Below are 14,515 nucleotides of genomic sequence, written 5' to 3'. Positions count from 1 at the left end.
TCCAATAAAATAATCACTACAAAACAAAAATTTTTACTTTCTAATACCACTTTTTCATTTTTCCATATCAATCATTATTATTATTATTATTATTTTTTATTCATAAACAGTGTCCTAGAAAATGAACAGTGCTGGAATGTTTAACAAACGCCCCCTAAGAGGTTGGTTGCCCATCGTCTTTTTTGACTTGATGGTCCAGATTAGGATGATGGCAGGTCGGGTTGATTCCTATTTTTTATTTTTTTTTTTATTTTATTGCCCCATATCAACCACAGGGAGATGGTATTTTAATGGGAAAACGTCATTTATCTTTCTTAAAGCATTTACAATAGATGAGATAAATGTTATTTTTATCTAAAATGGCTCTTCAACTAGCTTCATTTTGGGATTAAATCCCAACATTCCGTTGTTTTACAAGACGACTTATATTATATGATATCCGCTATTCATTTGCATATGTGCTGATAATGGATATGATATTCTCCGTCCAAAGTTAAGGCTAAAAATTCACCTATAATTCATGCAAATGGACAGATAGCGGATGCAAGGAAGGCATTCCGATCAATGTTGATGGAACAAAAACAATCGAAGGCATTAACATTTAAAAAATAAAAAAGAAAACAAGAAAGAAAGAGAACTCGCTGGAACATCTCTCAAGAGACATTATAAAATAACTGCTTAGCCTAGCCCGTCACGTCAGGGTTGAAAGCTTCTGGATTGCCTGGTAACTGGTTCTGACGGGTGGGGTCAGTTACCCGTAGAAGTTTGATTAACAGTGATGATTATTGTACAACATGCATTTACGATGTGCAATTAATCTGAGTAAAATTCTCCTACGTTATCAAAATAATAATAATAATAATAAATAACTACTCTCCAATAAGCATTAAAAACAAAAATGCTTCATTTTTTGTTTTTAAATTAGAAATAAAAATACTATAATTTTATTCAATATTCATCTAACAAAATTAACTTTTCACTTCCAACTAACCCTGGAATTAATCTTTGTTAAGTAAAAAGTAATTTCAAGATTATTATTATTATTATTGTTGACAATTGTAATTTGTGTAATACAAATATAGAATCTAAGATTATTATTATTATTATTATTATTTGCTCGTCGTTATTATAAAAGAAATAAAGCACTTAAAATTAGGGGTGAAAATTTAGAATCGTTATAACCGCTAACTGCTAACCGCATTAACCGCTAACTGCTTTTGAAAGTGGTTATTAAAAACCGCACTGAAAACCGCTAACTGCTTTATATATATATATTTATTTATTTGTATGTTATGTACAAGACTATAAGTGAAGTGATGATTTACAAAAATTGTTGTAATTTTATTTATATTATATGTTGTATAGATTTGTAGAAGGTGACCAACAAGGATTTTGGTATATAGCAATTTTTAATGCTAAAATGGACATGAAAAGGGAAAAAAAAAAAAAAATTGTTTAAAGTGAGTCTTAAAACCAGCAAAAAAAAAAAAAACCCAATAAAAGGCCCAAAAAAAGCAGTTAGTAGAAAAACGGTTATTCGGATGCAGTTAACCGCTAACCGGGCGATTAACTGCCTAGCGGTTAGTAAAATTTACAAATGCGGTTGCGGTTAAATTTTAAACACTAACTGTTAACTGCAACCGCTTTTTCAACCCTACTTTAAAATGGGAGTAAATGTTGTACACTAAACAAAGAAAAAGAAAATTACGGATTTATAATAAATGCAAAATCGCGGTAGGGGCACTACCGTCAATTCGTCGTCCTCTTCAGCCACCGAGGGCAGACCGGCAGAGCAACGATTCCAGTCATTCGCGGGGAAGGGGAGAGTGTCGTCGATGAGAGAACGGCGTCGCCGGGAACCCGTTCCACCCATTTCTGTTGGCCAACAAGTTCTGAAGGGGCGCGTGTCGTCGACGCTCTTCAACAGCTACTCCTCCACCCTCTTTCTTCACCTCAACTCTTCTCTTGCGACCAATACTTAGCTCTCTGTCTCTCTCTGAAACACAATCTAGGGTTTAGAGTTTAGGGTTTTGGCTGTTTTTGAATTCGTCTCTCTTTTCCTTTTCTCTTTGCGGCCGATTTGATAGTGTTGCTTTTTGAGGTTTCCAGATTACGTAAGTACATAACAATATAACATGCCATAGGAAAAACAAGAAGAATGGTTGAGAAAACAAAGAAGCGCATGAAGGGTTCCATCAGCGAAGAAGACATCTCCACTCTCCTTCAAAGGTCCCATCTCTCTCTCTCTCTCCAGCTCTTTCTTTTTATCTACTCTATCTAAGATTCTGCATGAATACATATTTATTCAACTTCTTCTGGGTAATATGTTGTTTTAGGATTTTTGTTTTATTGTTTTCTATCTTTTAATTTTGGAGGATATAGATTCTGCACACACACACACACATACACACACATAGATAGGGGTGATATGTCGTTGGGTTTTACATTGATGTGGGTGGAGGGGTTCTGGGATTGGGCAGGTATACGGCAACGACGGTTCTGGCGTTGCTTCAGGAAGTCGCGCATTGTCCGGGCGTGAAGATCGACTGGAATGCGTTGGTGCAGAATACTTCAACTGGGATTTCGGATGCTAGGGAGTACCAGATGCTATGGCGCCATTTAGCTTATCGTCATACTTTGCTCGATAAATTGGAAGATGGGGCTCATCCTATGGTCTGTCTGCCCCCTTTCCTTGAATTTTCATAGGCTAACTATTTATGAATGATGGGGTCTGATAGTCGAAGTAAATTGGTGAATTTGAGTGGTTTGTGGGACTAAATGGGGTTTGTGAGATGCAAGGGTGGAGCTAGAAATTTAGGTTTGGGGGCAAAAAACTAAAAAAGAATACTTTTTTAGGATGTAAAAAAAAAAATCATTTTGTAGGGTAAACATGAGAAAATTTAAAAATTTTAGGGGAAATTTTAAAAGCCTCCACCCATACACCTAGTTCCGCCCCTGACTAGCTGAGATGACAAATACGATGGCTGTGATTGAAGTGTATGTCTTCGTATTGCATTGTTTGCTACTTTTATGACAAGTTAGGATTCTATATGGAAAAAAAGTAGAGAGGGGATATTTCACTAACAAAAGATGAAGTACAATGGTGGTGAGAAACACTCAAATCCTTGCCCTCCAAACACCCAAACGTCTCCCTCATTGGTACAAATTTCACATGGCACGAGAATTTCTTTTTGTCTAATTCTTTGGCCATGACACTGCTCACAAGGAGAGGATTTTACCAAAGCTCACTAACTGACAGAAATGCGGCCACATAAGGCAGTTGAAAAAGTTGACTGTCTCAAAGGAATCTTTTGGTCCCATTAGATAGAATTCGAGCAATGCAAAAAGATACTAATGGTTGAATTCGATCCTAAATAATAATTGCATACTAGTTCTATTGGCACATGGTGCATACATGGAAGCGACTTCGATCCTAAATAATAATTGCATACTAGTTCTATTGGCACATGGTGCATACATGAAAGCAACCTTAAAAATGTAACGCGTTTTAAGGATTGGCGAATTCCTTGAAATAGGCTTTTGGATATTAAATGACATATTCTGGACCTACATATGATAGTCGGACCAAAACTCTTGCGACGTGATGTTATTCGGGGTATTTAAAAAAAAGTATAACAAGCCTAGTTTGTGTTTTAACTTGGCTGGCCAGTAAAATATTGCCAACTTATATTTTGTTTGGTACTGAAGATTCTGCATATTGTGGATATACCATATGGACTGTTCTAATAATGAGACAACATAAAATGGAAAATGCACTTGTTTTGGTCATTTCTAGTTTGTGTTGCTGCTTGTTTTTGCATTCACCAATGTTGTATTCTTTAGCATTGTCTTTTCAGTTATAATCATGAATACCTTAGAGATATAGCCTAGTAATTTTGCTAACTTAGAATTTTGTTATCTTCTTGCACACCTGTATCTTCAATGAAATGATTATCATAGAACTTTGGCGTATTTAAATAAATTATAACGTCCACCTCTTGCAGTAGACCTTTCCCCACATTATCTTACCAGCTATACCTTGTATTTTCTCTCAGAAGTAAACTTTGCCTCACATGATCATTAAGATACATATATATTTTTCATCATTACACTGATGTTAAAATTGGCTTGCAGGATGATGATAGTGATTTAGAGTATGAAGTTGAAGCTCTTCCCACTGCTAGCAATGAATCTTCTACAGAGGCTGCAGCATGTGTAAAGGTATGTTGAGTATGATGATTGATTTACTTCAGAATTCTTCGTTTTGCATTTTCTGGGTGAACAGTTTTAATGGAGTTGGTCTGCTTCATGAATTGACTATTTTGGTTTTTTACTCTCTTGGATGGACAAAGAGCCCTGCTAGTTCTTTGTTTAAAAGTATGCTTTTCAACACAAATCTAGCATCCAATCTAGACATTTGTAGGTTTCTTCAGGTAATTAGAAAATTTGATTTTGTAAATAAATCAGTGTTTAGAGTAATAGCAGAAGAGTAGTGGTGAAACACAAAGAGACTGTCCCTAGATAAATGTACTGGGCAAGTAGGTTCAGTAATTTCCAGTGACTTTCTGATTCTTATCTGCACATATTCTGTAAAAGGTATTAATATTCACAAAAAGTTACAACCTTGGAGAACAAAAATTATTCACACAGAGGTTTATGAATCAATTAAGGGCCAAGACGCATGCCGTGAATCCTCCTCCCGACCCAACCGACATAATATGGGGTAAATTTTCTTACTCATAGATTGTAGGATATCTTAATGGCTTGTGCTATGAATGGGTGGGACTACAGCTGAGATTTGTGATAATTCGATTGCTTGCATTGAGTATGGTTATATTAGTTGTATATGAGTTCAGCTTCCCTTCGTTTTGATTAAATTTTTGAATATTCACATGAGGCAGAACATCGAATATCTGGTCAGTCCATTAGATTATATACTAAGGCTGGCATGTCATATTTTGCACATCTATTTTGATTTGATATTTTTGAACAATCATAGTGCTCGAACCATTTTTTATCTTACTGGTTCATAGATTTTAATTCCCTCCTGTTTAAATTCTGGGAACGATCGCTTTTTGTTCAGGTACTGATTGCTTCTGGTTTACCAAGTGAGTCTAGCCTCCCAACCAGCTCAATAGTTGATGCACCATTAACTATAAATATACCCAATGGTCTGTCACCCAGAGCTCCTTCAGAAAATTCAGAAGCTACCTGTTCAATGCAAGGGACAAGCATTACTGTTTCGGTTTCTGTTCAGAAGCAGGCCCTTCCTGTAGCTATACCTGCTGAAGTATTGGATGCGAATGGATCAGCCAGTGGCAACCTGCCTCCACGAAGGAAAAGAAAACCATGGTCAGAGGCAGAGGATATGGAACTGATTGCTGCCGTGCAAAAATGTGGTGAGGGAAATTGGGTGAACATTTTAAGGGGAGACTTCAAGTTCGATAGGACTGCTTCACAGTTATCTCAGGTTAACTAACCCTTATAACTTTTACATGGTTGTTCTCCTTTTCTGTGTACTTTTTTCATCAATGCCTTTTCTTCATCTGTGTGATTAATGCAGTGGATAGAGAACAAATGCTCCATTTGAATGATAGTAGGGTTTAGCCAATAAAGCTGTCGAGTGTCACCTGTTCCCTTCTGTGATTGACCAAGGGTTAATTTTCCAATTTTACTGTTGGATTTTATCCGTTTTCCAATTTATTTGCTCTGTGATCCTGATGAACCACTTTGGCCATGGGGTGGATGATGGCTGGCTCATTTCTGAGGAAATCATTGATGTGTGCCATCTGTTAGACGGGCTTCTAAGCACTACTGCAAAGTAATGTATTTACAGTGGTTCTTGCCTTTTTGTAACTTTTCATTTTCTAATAAATTGCATAAGTTGGGAATCACCTGATTTGACAATTTAGGGCCATTTGAATGCTAATAAACCTTTTTAGCATTTAGAATTTTTTTTTAGTGACATGGTGCAGTTTTAATTTTTACCTCATAAACGTTTTATATTTGATAATGCTAGCTCTAGTCCTTAACTTTAAATTTCAATAGCTTCTATATATGAATTACTACCTATGAGTAGGTGGATGGTTACTACCATCCATCTCCACTTCCTATATGTACCACAGAAATGAAGAAAAAGTAAATTGTGTTGGATGATTCATGAGTTTGACTAAGTGTTAGTCATGTTCCTTGAAGTAAAAAATGAGAGCCAATCCTTTTAAGCCAAATTTGGGGTGATACAGGAGTTTGATATGATAAATAAACTCAAATGAATCATATTGGAATCAAGGGTGTATTTGGATGACTTGCACAAATTAAACTTTCCATCGTGTTTATATAATAGATGACTTCAGTACAAACTCATTATCACTAATTGGGCCCCCATGAATCTGCCATCTAGGAATACACAAATTGAGCGATATTCAAAATTGTGGCATTCAATTCTTACAATTGATCTCCTACCATTTGTTTGTGATGAGACGAAATTTTTTCAATGACCCTATTGAAGAAATTCAGTCTACTCTTTTGAATCCTATACAATTTACAACATTAGCCACCAAATTTTCATGTAATGCGTGAAGCCTAATAGGTTGTGTATGTATGTGAGATTTTATCTGTACACACTTACCTAAAACAGTATTTTTTTTTTGTGACTGATAATCACTAGCAACAACATTGCCAGGGAGGAATTGACTACATGCAACAAAAATTGAAATTTCACTCTCATATTTAGGTTCCATTTGTTTTGATATAAAATATTTTTCCCTAAAAAATAGTTTTCTAGTGTTTGGTTTGGTTGCATTGAAAATCTCAACTGTAAAATCAACAAAAAACCTACAAAATGTAGATAGGTAGTGGTGGTTGGAGATTCCCGCTTTGTGGTGGTAGTAACGGTTCAGAGGAGTTTAGGGGCAGGGGGATGTGGCGGTGGCAGAGTGGTGGAGGGGCAGGGAGAGAGGTGGGAATGAGGCACAAGCTTCACCTGAAAAATGGCATATGCTTCAGTGAAGTGTAAGTTGTTTTCTTTCTTTTTTAATATAAGTTTCTGTTGACTATGAAAAGCTTTTTCTTTAACTAACAATCATGAAACTTAGTTTCTATTCTCTAAAGATCCGTTGTCATCTAGTCTGGTCAGGATGTCTGGGTTTCACCCAGTTCTCCCGGGTTCAAATCCCGGCAACGGATTTTTTTTGTCTTTTATTAGTTTTTATTTCATTTTAGTGGATATTGTGAATGTCACTTTGTTATAATGTCTTTAAATTTCTTTTCTATTATCATATCAGGTCGACCAAATCAATATATTTACGAAAACCCTTTAATGTAGTGATGAAATTGTGATACATAATGAATCCTATATATTCTTGTTTATTACTAAAATGAATTGAATCGTTATGCATTTACCTCTTGGTGATAGTTTTGTATAGTCATTGTTTGCCCTGACCTTTGTTCTACTAATAATCAAGATGATTTTCTGAACATGGTAGGATGTATCATGCCAGTGAAACTCAACCTCTGTCCACCCTTAGAGCTTTTTTTCTTCATTTCTTCCCTTTTCTGCCTTTTTTTTCTTTATATTCTACTGATTGTTATAGATTTTTCCTGCATATGCAGAGGTGGGCCATTATTAAGAAGCGGCGTGGCAACTTAAATGTAGGATCCAACTCCACTGGCTCACAACTTTTTGAGGCACGGCGGGCAGCTCATCACGCAATGTCCCTAGCCCTCGATATGCCAGTTAAAAACTTAACAGCCATACGTTCTGGTAATCCCCTCCATTTTATTCTATTTTTAGTATATTGGAGTGCCTGGCAAACAGTATATCAAATATTCTAGTACTGCATGGTTTATCCCCCACCCCCCCCCTAATTTGGAATCTTGACTATTTGATGGGTGTGTTCTCTATGGGGGACACATCTGTCTGAAAACCTACATAAGCTGTTGATCAGTTTTGAAATTATAGGCATCTACGTTTACTTGAGGCCAATATCTGGAACTTTCTTTGGTGCTTGGTCCAACGTTTAGCTGTGTTTTGAATTATGAGAACTTATATCTATTTTTGATAATTTGGAGAAAAATGAAATATGCATTTATTAATTTTCTGCTCGACGGACTGAATATGGTTTTGACAAGGTGACCAGATGATGTGTCCTGAGAGGACAAGATAAATGTTTGGTGGTTCCCAAAGCTGTAAACTAGTACTATATGCCTGTACTGACGAATCTACAAGTTCTGATGAATTTGTCTGAATGATTAACTTCATTTGCATAAGTGATTGCTTACTATTTTTTGGCTTCTGGTGTTTTTAACGCAATTAGTTTTTGGTATGTGTTTAAAATTTGGATGATCTCTCCTTGAATTTGGCAACAGCTGCAACAAATACAACTAGTAACTCTGTGCTTCCTACAACTGGTGAAGCTGCTATGGTTGCCAGCAACTTTATACAAGCTCAGGACCAGTCTGAAGAAGGCTCCATTCCTACAAAATCCTTTCCCATTGGATCATTGGGTTCCCTAGCAAAATCTCAAGTATCCTCAATAAAACCTTCAACAAAACCTACTATTGATTTAGATTCTGCATTAAGAGCAACTGCAGTTGCTGCTGGTGCCCGCATTGCTTCTCCATCAGATGCTGCATCATTTATCAAGGCTACCCGGGCAAAGAATGCTGTCCACTTCAAATCCGCAGGTGGTTTTTCAACCAAATTGTCCGTGCCTGGCGGTGTGTCAACTCACTCAGAGACCCAAACTAATGTACGTCTTGAAGCCAAACCGTGTTTGTCCTATCCTGCTGCCACTGTCACAAGTACTGCTTCACATCCCGGTTTGGTAAACGCTTCCTTGCCAACAGTTCAGCATGCTCCATTCGCTTTTGCCACATCATCAAATATGTTGTCTGAACCGACTAATGCTGTTGGCTCTAGTCTGCCCTCTGAACTTCTGCCAAAGCAAGAGGTTAGGACTGCAGAGGGATCAAAGCCCCGTCACCAGACAAGAAAGCAGAGTGCACAAAACAATTGAATGGTGTTAACAATCCAAATAGTTCTTTGAACACGAAGACAGTTGAAAGTGATGAGAAAGCTGTGCCATTGACAACGGCTGAAGGTAGACAAAACATGAGCGATAATGATATGATGGGTTCACCACTTAGATGTGAAAATCAGTCTGCAATTGAGGTGAATTTTCAGAATCAAGGCACAAATGAGAAACAGGCAGACTTGCCAACAACGGTAGCAGATGGATGTGGTGAATAGCTGGAAATTTCTATTTTGAATTGTGTTTAGGAAATTGTGTATAAATTTTAGATGTTAGAGAATATTGTGGAAATTGGTGTAAATTTTTCTCATTTTGTTAATAGGGTGATGGTATTGTGGGGGAATGGGGGATGCACTCGAGCATTCAAGATGGAATATCGTTCGAGTTGGGTGGTTTCCATTTGAAAGGGAGGTCTCTTTGGGATGCTAAAATCTGTGTTTGTGTGTACATATGTATATAGCAGTGTTTCCGGAAAACAGAAATTATTCGCATGATATATAGTATGCAGGCAGGAGACCGACCTGGCAAGGAGCTGGTAATGAAACTATTTATTCCAGTTTTTTTTTTTTTTTTTTTAATATATATATATATATTTTTTTATTATGGTATTTTATTATTATTATGGTATTTTTGTTATTTTGAGTGTAACCTCAATGATAGATTAGGGGCCAATAAATGTAATTTTCCCAAAACATTCAACCTGGAAAAGTAGGAGGCAGGAGTAACGTAAATCTGTGTTTGGACGTGCAAAAATGACATTTGACTATTTGTAAGTGCAAAAATTTGACACTGTTTCATTTAAATATTTCAAAATTTTGAAGTATTAAAGTATTAATTAAATGATTAAATTTAATTAATTTAAGCTTTTGAAAGCAGCTTTGAAGACAAAGGATAATTGAACATAATCCATGGGATTTCAAAGAGAAGAAGCAATAAAATCACAAAAGATGCTCGCTTTGATTTATCCATTTCAGATAACCATATACTTATCCTTGATCTTGGAAGGTTTCCCACTGACACCTTTTTGGCTGGCCATAGTATTAGAAGATTTGAGTCATGCAAAATGCACAATTATGCTTTTTTTTTTTCTCTTCCAGAGGGATCATCATCAAAGCAGGTTTTTTTTTTTTTTTTCGGAATGTATTCAACTATCAGAATCAAGAAAGAAGACTCCAATTGAAAGTAAACAAAACAATGAGAGAAGGGCTAATCTACACATGCAATCCAGCTAGATCACTGTACTGTTTCTGCAATGCCGGATTCGCACATGGGAAGAATGAAGGGATTGATGGCTTTTGCTTCTTCACCTTAACCCCAAATAAGAAAGACCTTAAGGGAATTCTAGGCTGACTTCTCAAGTATTTCTTTGATGCTGTAATCCCAAGCTCTTCATCCAGCTGCTCCAGGGTCCTCTCAACATCAACCTTCAGTGCTGTCACACGATTGAGGCCTGCTTGTAGTTCATTGGAGACCTTGCTGTTCTCCTGTTTCATGTTGAGAATCTCACCTTGAAACTTTCCAGCCTGGTATGCAGTAAGAGCTGTCTTTTCTTCTGCATAATCTGCCTTGGACATTCTTGATAGGTTTTCTTGAATGCTGCATAAGGATGATAATCTACTAAGCAGATCCTCTTTTAGCACTGCATTATGTTCCAACCATAAAGACACTTCAGTTTGTATCTCTCTCAGGTGTCTGTATATGGGTTTGAGATCTGATTTTGATGATTGGTTTTTGCCACTTCCTTCTTGCTTCTTATCCTTTACTTTCTGCAACTCTGCATGCAAATCCTGGACTGAAGTCTGGAATTTTTGTATCTCATGAACTGAAGTGCTAAACCTAAGCCAGAACTCCAGATTTTCCTCCAGCAGATCATCGATTTCGGAGCGGAATTTTTCTTCATTACTTGAAGCAGCATGGTGGTGATCAACCTGATTTACCTTGATGTTTTTTTGCTTTGCAAGAGATCTTTTCGAGTTTCCGGGGGATTCGCCGATTAGTTCTGTAGATTCATCACCAAATAAGTCAGAAAGTGTCTTTCGATCCGAATTCGAAGGTAGGAGGATGTTAGAGGCCTCTGTGATAGCTGCTGTTTGGCTAATGCTTTCCTGATTCACGTATTTGTATTCTGGTGTGGTATTTGTACTTGGCTGTGGGCAGCTTAGTTTCTGAAGTAAAGATTGGATCATCTCATCTTTTGAGGCAGCAGCACTCTTCAGTTCTCTTATCTGCATTTCCAGTTCAAAGTTGCTATCCTTGTTTTTCTTCTCCACTTCACTAAGCTTCTTCCTTAATAACTTATTATTACCAAGAACTGAAGTGTACTCATCTAGTATAATCTTTTCTCTGTCCTCTAACCCCTTTACAAACATCTTCTTCCAGATAGGTTGATCTTCTTCCTCCTCTTCCTCTAATTCCTCTGCCACAACATCAAGATTACTGTCTACTGTCTCAGATGAATCTTGCTTCTCATCTCTCTCCTGCTGCAATGGTTCCTGAGGTTTTTCAGGCATCGAAAGGGTGTCGTCAACCTTCTTCTCTTCCTTTTCTGCTATCTTTTCTCTATCTTCTTCCGACCCATTTTCTGGTTCGGCATCAGGAACAGCTTTGATCACATCCTGGAACAATCCTGTATCCTCATCCTCCTTATCCTGCTCCACACCTTGCAATTTCCCAGAAAGATTATTAGCTTCAGAGAAATGTGTTTGCAGATTGTTATTTTTGTCTTCCAAACTTGTGTTGAGAATTTTAACTCTCCGCAGCTCCTCCTCCAACTCTTTTAACTTGTTTCCCATATTTTCTGAACTCTCAACAAGATTCTCCTTATCCCCTTCCAATCTTTGAATGTGTTCCTGAAGTTCATCTGTTTCTGACCTTAGTGTCTCTACCAAAGCAGTCTCAGAAGAGGCAGCAGTTTCCAGAGTAACAACCATTTTTACAAGATCATCAATCTTCTCTGCCAGTTCCATCACACTCAGCGAGCTTCTTGAATTCACATCAACTTGTTCCTCAACAACGTTCTCCCGTTCCAATTCCATGTCATGTCTCTCTTGCTCCATGTTCTTCAATTCCACTCCATCCGTTTGTTTGGAAACAAATTCATTTTTGATTGTTGCAAACTTCTCATGGACATCCTTAATCCTTTGGTGCTCTACTCTTGCATCTTCTGCTGATTCCTCTTGTTTCTCTTGCAACTTAACCAAAGTCTGTTCGCACGATTTTAGAGCCGTGGCAGCCATCAAAGTTCGAGCTTCATCATCATCTATACCAATTTCTATGCCAAACTCATCCTCTAGGCCGCAAACTCTTTTCTGCGTATCCGTGATTTTGTTTTCAATTTCCCAATACTTTTCATTAACGCGTTCATACAAGCTTTGCACAAACTCCTTCTCAGTTTGCAGTGCCAATGTTTCTTTCTGAAGCTTATCAATCTCCTGCAATGCCTCACTTTTGCTCATCCCTGAAGCAGCTTTAGCAGAACTAACAGCTCTCTTAAAAGGCCCCTTCTTCCTTGAGATCAACATAGATTGGCTCCTGAAATCTTTCTCTGGAATCTTGGGGACTTTTGGGATGGGTTTGTTTGGATCAGTGGATGTTCCAGGGAGATTTTCTTCATCATCATCATCATCATCATCATCCATTGCATACTGAGCATGCTCAGGGAAAACTGTGGCAATGGTGCGGTTGGCAGTTTGCAGCTGTCTTGACAGGAGATCATATCTCTCTGCCAAAGCTCTGTATGCCCTGAAGGCTTCTTCCACAAAGTTTATGAGCTCCGGCCTCTTCTTGTAGTACATTTCTGCCCTCTCTCTAAACGAATCCCCATCATTGTCAATGATTTTGAGCGTCTCTCTCACCTTCTCCTCCAAATCTGTTAATTGTGAAAATACATGTCCATATTTACAATGGTCTCAAAATATATATGACATTTTTTTTCTTACAAAAGAAAAAATCATATTACCCAATTGGGACATTCAAGTACAAATTCTAAAGCAATGAAATAATTCAGCAGTTGCTTAACCATTATAACTTGGTGCTCTTTTAAGCTACAGTCTTCAAGATATAGGCTTTGACAGAATGCATTATAACCAACTGGTGAAGAATTTCTGAGAATGTATTAAAGTATTGATTAAGCTTAAGTTTTTGGAATATTCGATGATTTAACATGGTATTAAAGCAAACGTTCTAAGTTTGAACTTTATCTCTGTCATTTACTTCTCATTTCAATTAAATATTTTATATGTTATTCCTCACTTATCAAACGAGAGTTTGAGTCCACATGTGAGGAGGAATGTTAAAATATAAATTAAATGATTAAATTCATCAATTTTTATCAACTTAAGCTTTTAAGATAGGTGATAATTTATCAGAGGCGTCAATGAAGAACGAATGAATGCAAGGGAATAGACGAAAGTTAAAGGAGAAACTGAGAAACTTATAAACATTCAAAAGAGAATTGAACCAAATATGAGTGAAACCAAACCAACAGAAAATTGCACTGCTCTATATATTGACATTAACGAGTTGATCATGAGAACCGAGAAACACCCAGATTGATAGAATCAAAAAAAAAAAACCAACATGCATACCTTGGAGGTTTTCTTCCAGCCATCTTGACTGCTTTGTCCTGACGTGGCTTGCCCACCACCATGAATATGCATTGCTTGCTGCTCTCTGCAACATTCTGTCTCTCTCTCTCTGTCCAGAGAAGAGTCAATGACATGCAATGCAATTCATTGGAGAAAAACCGTGAGGGTGATGATGGTGGTGGTGGCAAGCAAAGTAAAAGATGGCAAAAGAGAAACACGGCTTGGTAAAATGCCCGACTATGGACATAGGCATGGAGGGGAGGATATTTCGCCACAAGTACAGGGGCCAGCTGGATCTTTTGGAAAGCTCTAATTTTGGAGGCCTCTAATGAGTTGTGTCCACGTGGCAGGTCATGGCTTTGCCAAATAGAGAGGGCATTGTCTTTTCTAAATTTGCACAAAACTGGAATCACTGTTGTTAGCAAAAGAATGAAAAGGAGCCATTTTTTTGCTGCTATGCTTAGAAAGACTCCAATGGCTCATGGTTACAACTGGAATATAGGAGATGTTATGTACAACAAAATGTGCGTAGGATTGATGAGATAATATATTAATATGGATAGGATTTGAACAAGAATTGCCCAATATATAATAATTAAGTGACATACAATCAATTATGACACATTTAAGGATCTTGTAAAGATGACAAATATAGGAGTTGGGGGATTGTCATGGGCTTGTGTGGTTTTTTATTTATTACTATTATTATTATTATTATTATTATTATTATTATTAAAATAAAGATGAGTGAACTACAGTCACTCTATCTATAGGGAAACATGGTTGTTAGATTATAGTTTAGGAAAGGTGTACAAAATGAGCTGGAAGGAGGTTTTGGGGGGTTTTCCTTCAATTTAGGAAAAACGAAAAACAGTTCAAAGAAGTTGCTGGAACCGC

General features: G+C 37.2%; 2 protein-coding genes across 2 annotated transcripts; one reads left to right on the top strand and one right to left on the bottom strand.

Moving 5' to 3' along the window:
- The first annotated feature begins 1,720 nt into the window (after positions 1-1,720).
- On the top strand, positions 1,721-9,524 carry LOC132190414 (uncharacterized). The gene is made up of 6 exons (XM_059605402.1): positions 1,721-2,229; positions 2,481-2,673; positions 4,135-4,221; positions 5,084-5,470; positions 7,612-7,762; positions 8,368-9,524. Exons 1-6 carry the CDS (start codon positions 2,159-2,161, stop codon positions 9,015-9,017), a joined length of 1,539 nt encoding a protein of 512 aa, XP_059461385.1. The 5' UTR covers positions 1,721-2,158; the 3' UTR covers positions 9,018-9,524.
- Positions 9,525-10,156: 632 nt separating this feature from the next.
- LOC132191040 (protein NETWORKED 2A-like) lies at positions 10,157-13,712 on the bottom strand. The gene is made up of 2 exons (XM_059606061.1): positions 13,619-13,712; positions 10,157-12,900 (listed from the first exon to the last, which is right to left on the bottom strand). Exons 1-2 carry the CDS (start codon positions 13,710-13,712, stop codon positions 10,244-10,246), a joined length of 2,751 nt encoding a protein of 916 aa, XP_059462044.1. The 3' UTR covers positions 10,157-10,243.
- Between the last annotated feature and the right edge of the window lie 803 nt (positions 13,713-14,515).

This window comes from Corylus avellana, chromosome ca8 (genome assembly GCF_901000735.1).
Source record: "Corylus avellana chromosome ca8, CavTom2PMs-1.0".
In the NCBI taxonomy this organism is placed as follows: Eukaryota; Viridiplantae; Streptophyta; class Magnoliopsida; order Fagales; family Betulaceae; genus Corylus; species Corylus avellana.
The sequence above is the reverse complement of the archived record's forward strand: the minus strand, read 5'-3'. Positions and strand labels throughout refer to the sequence as shown.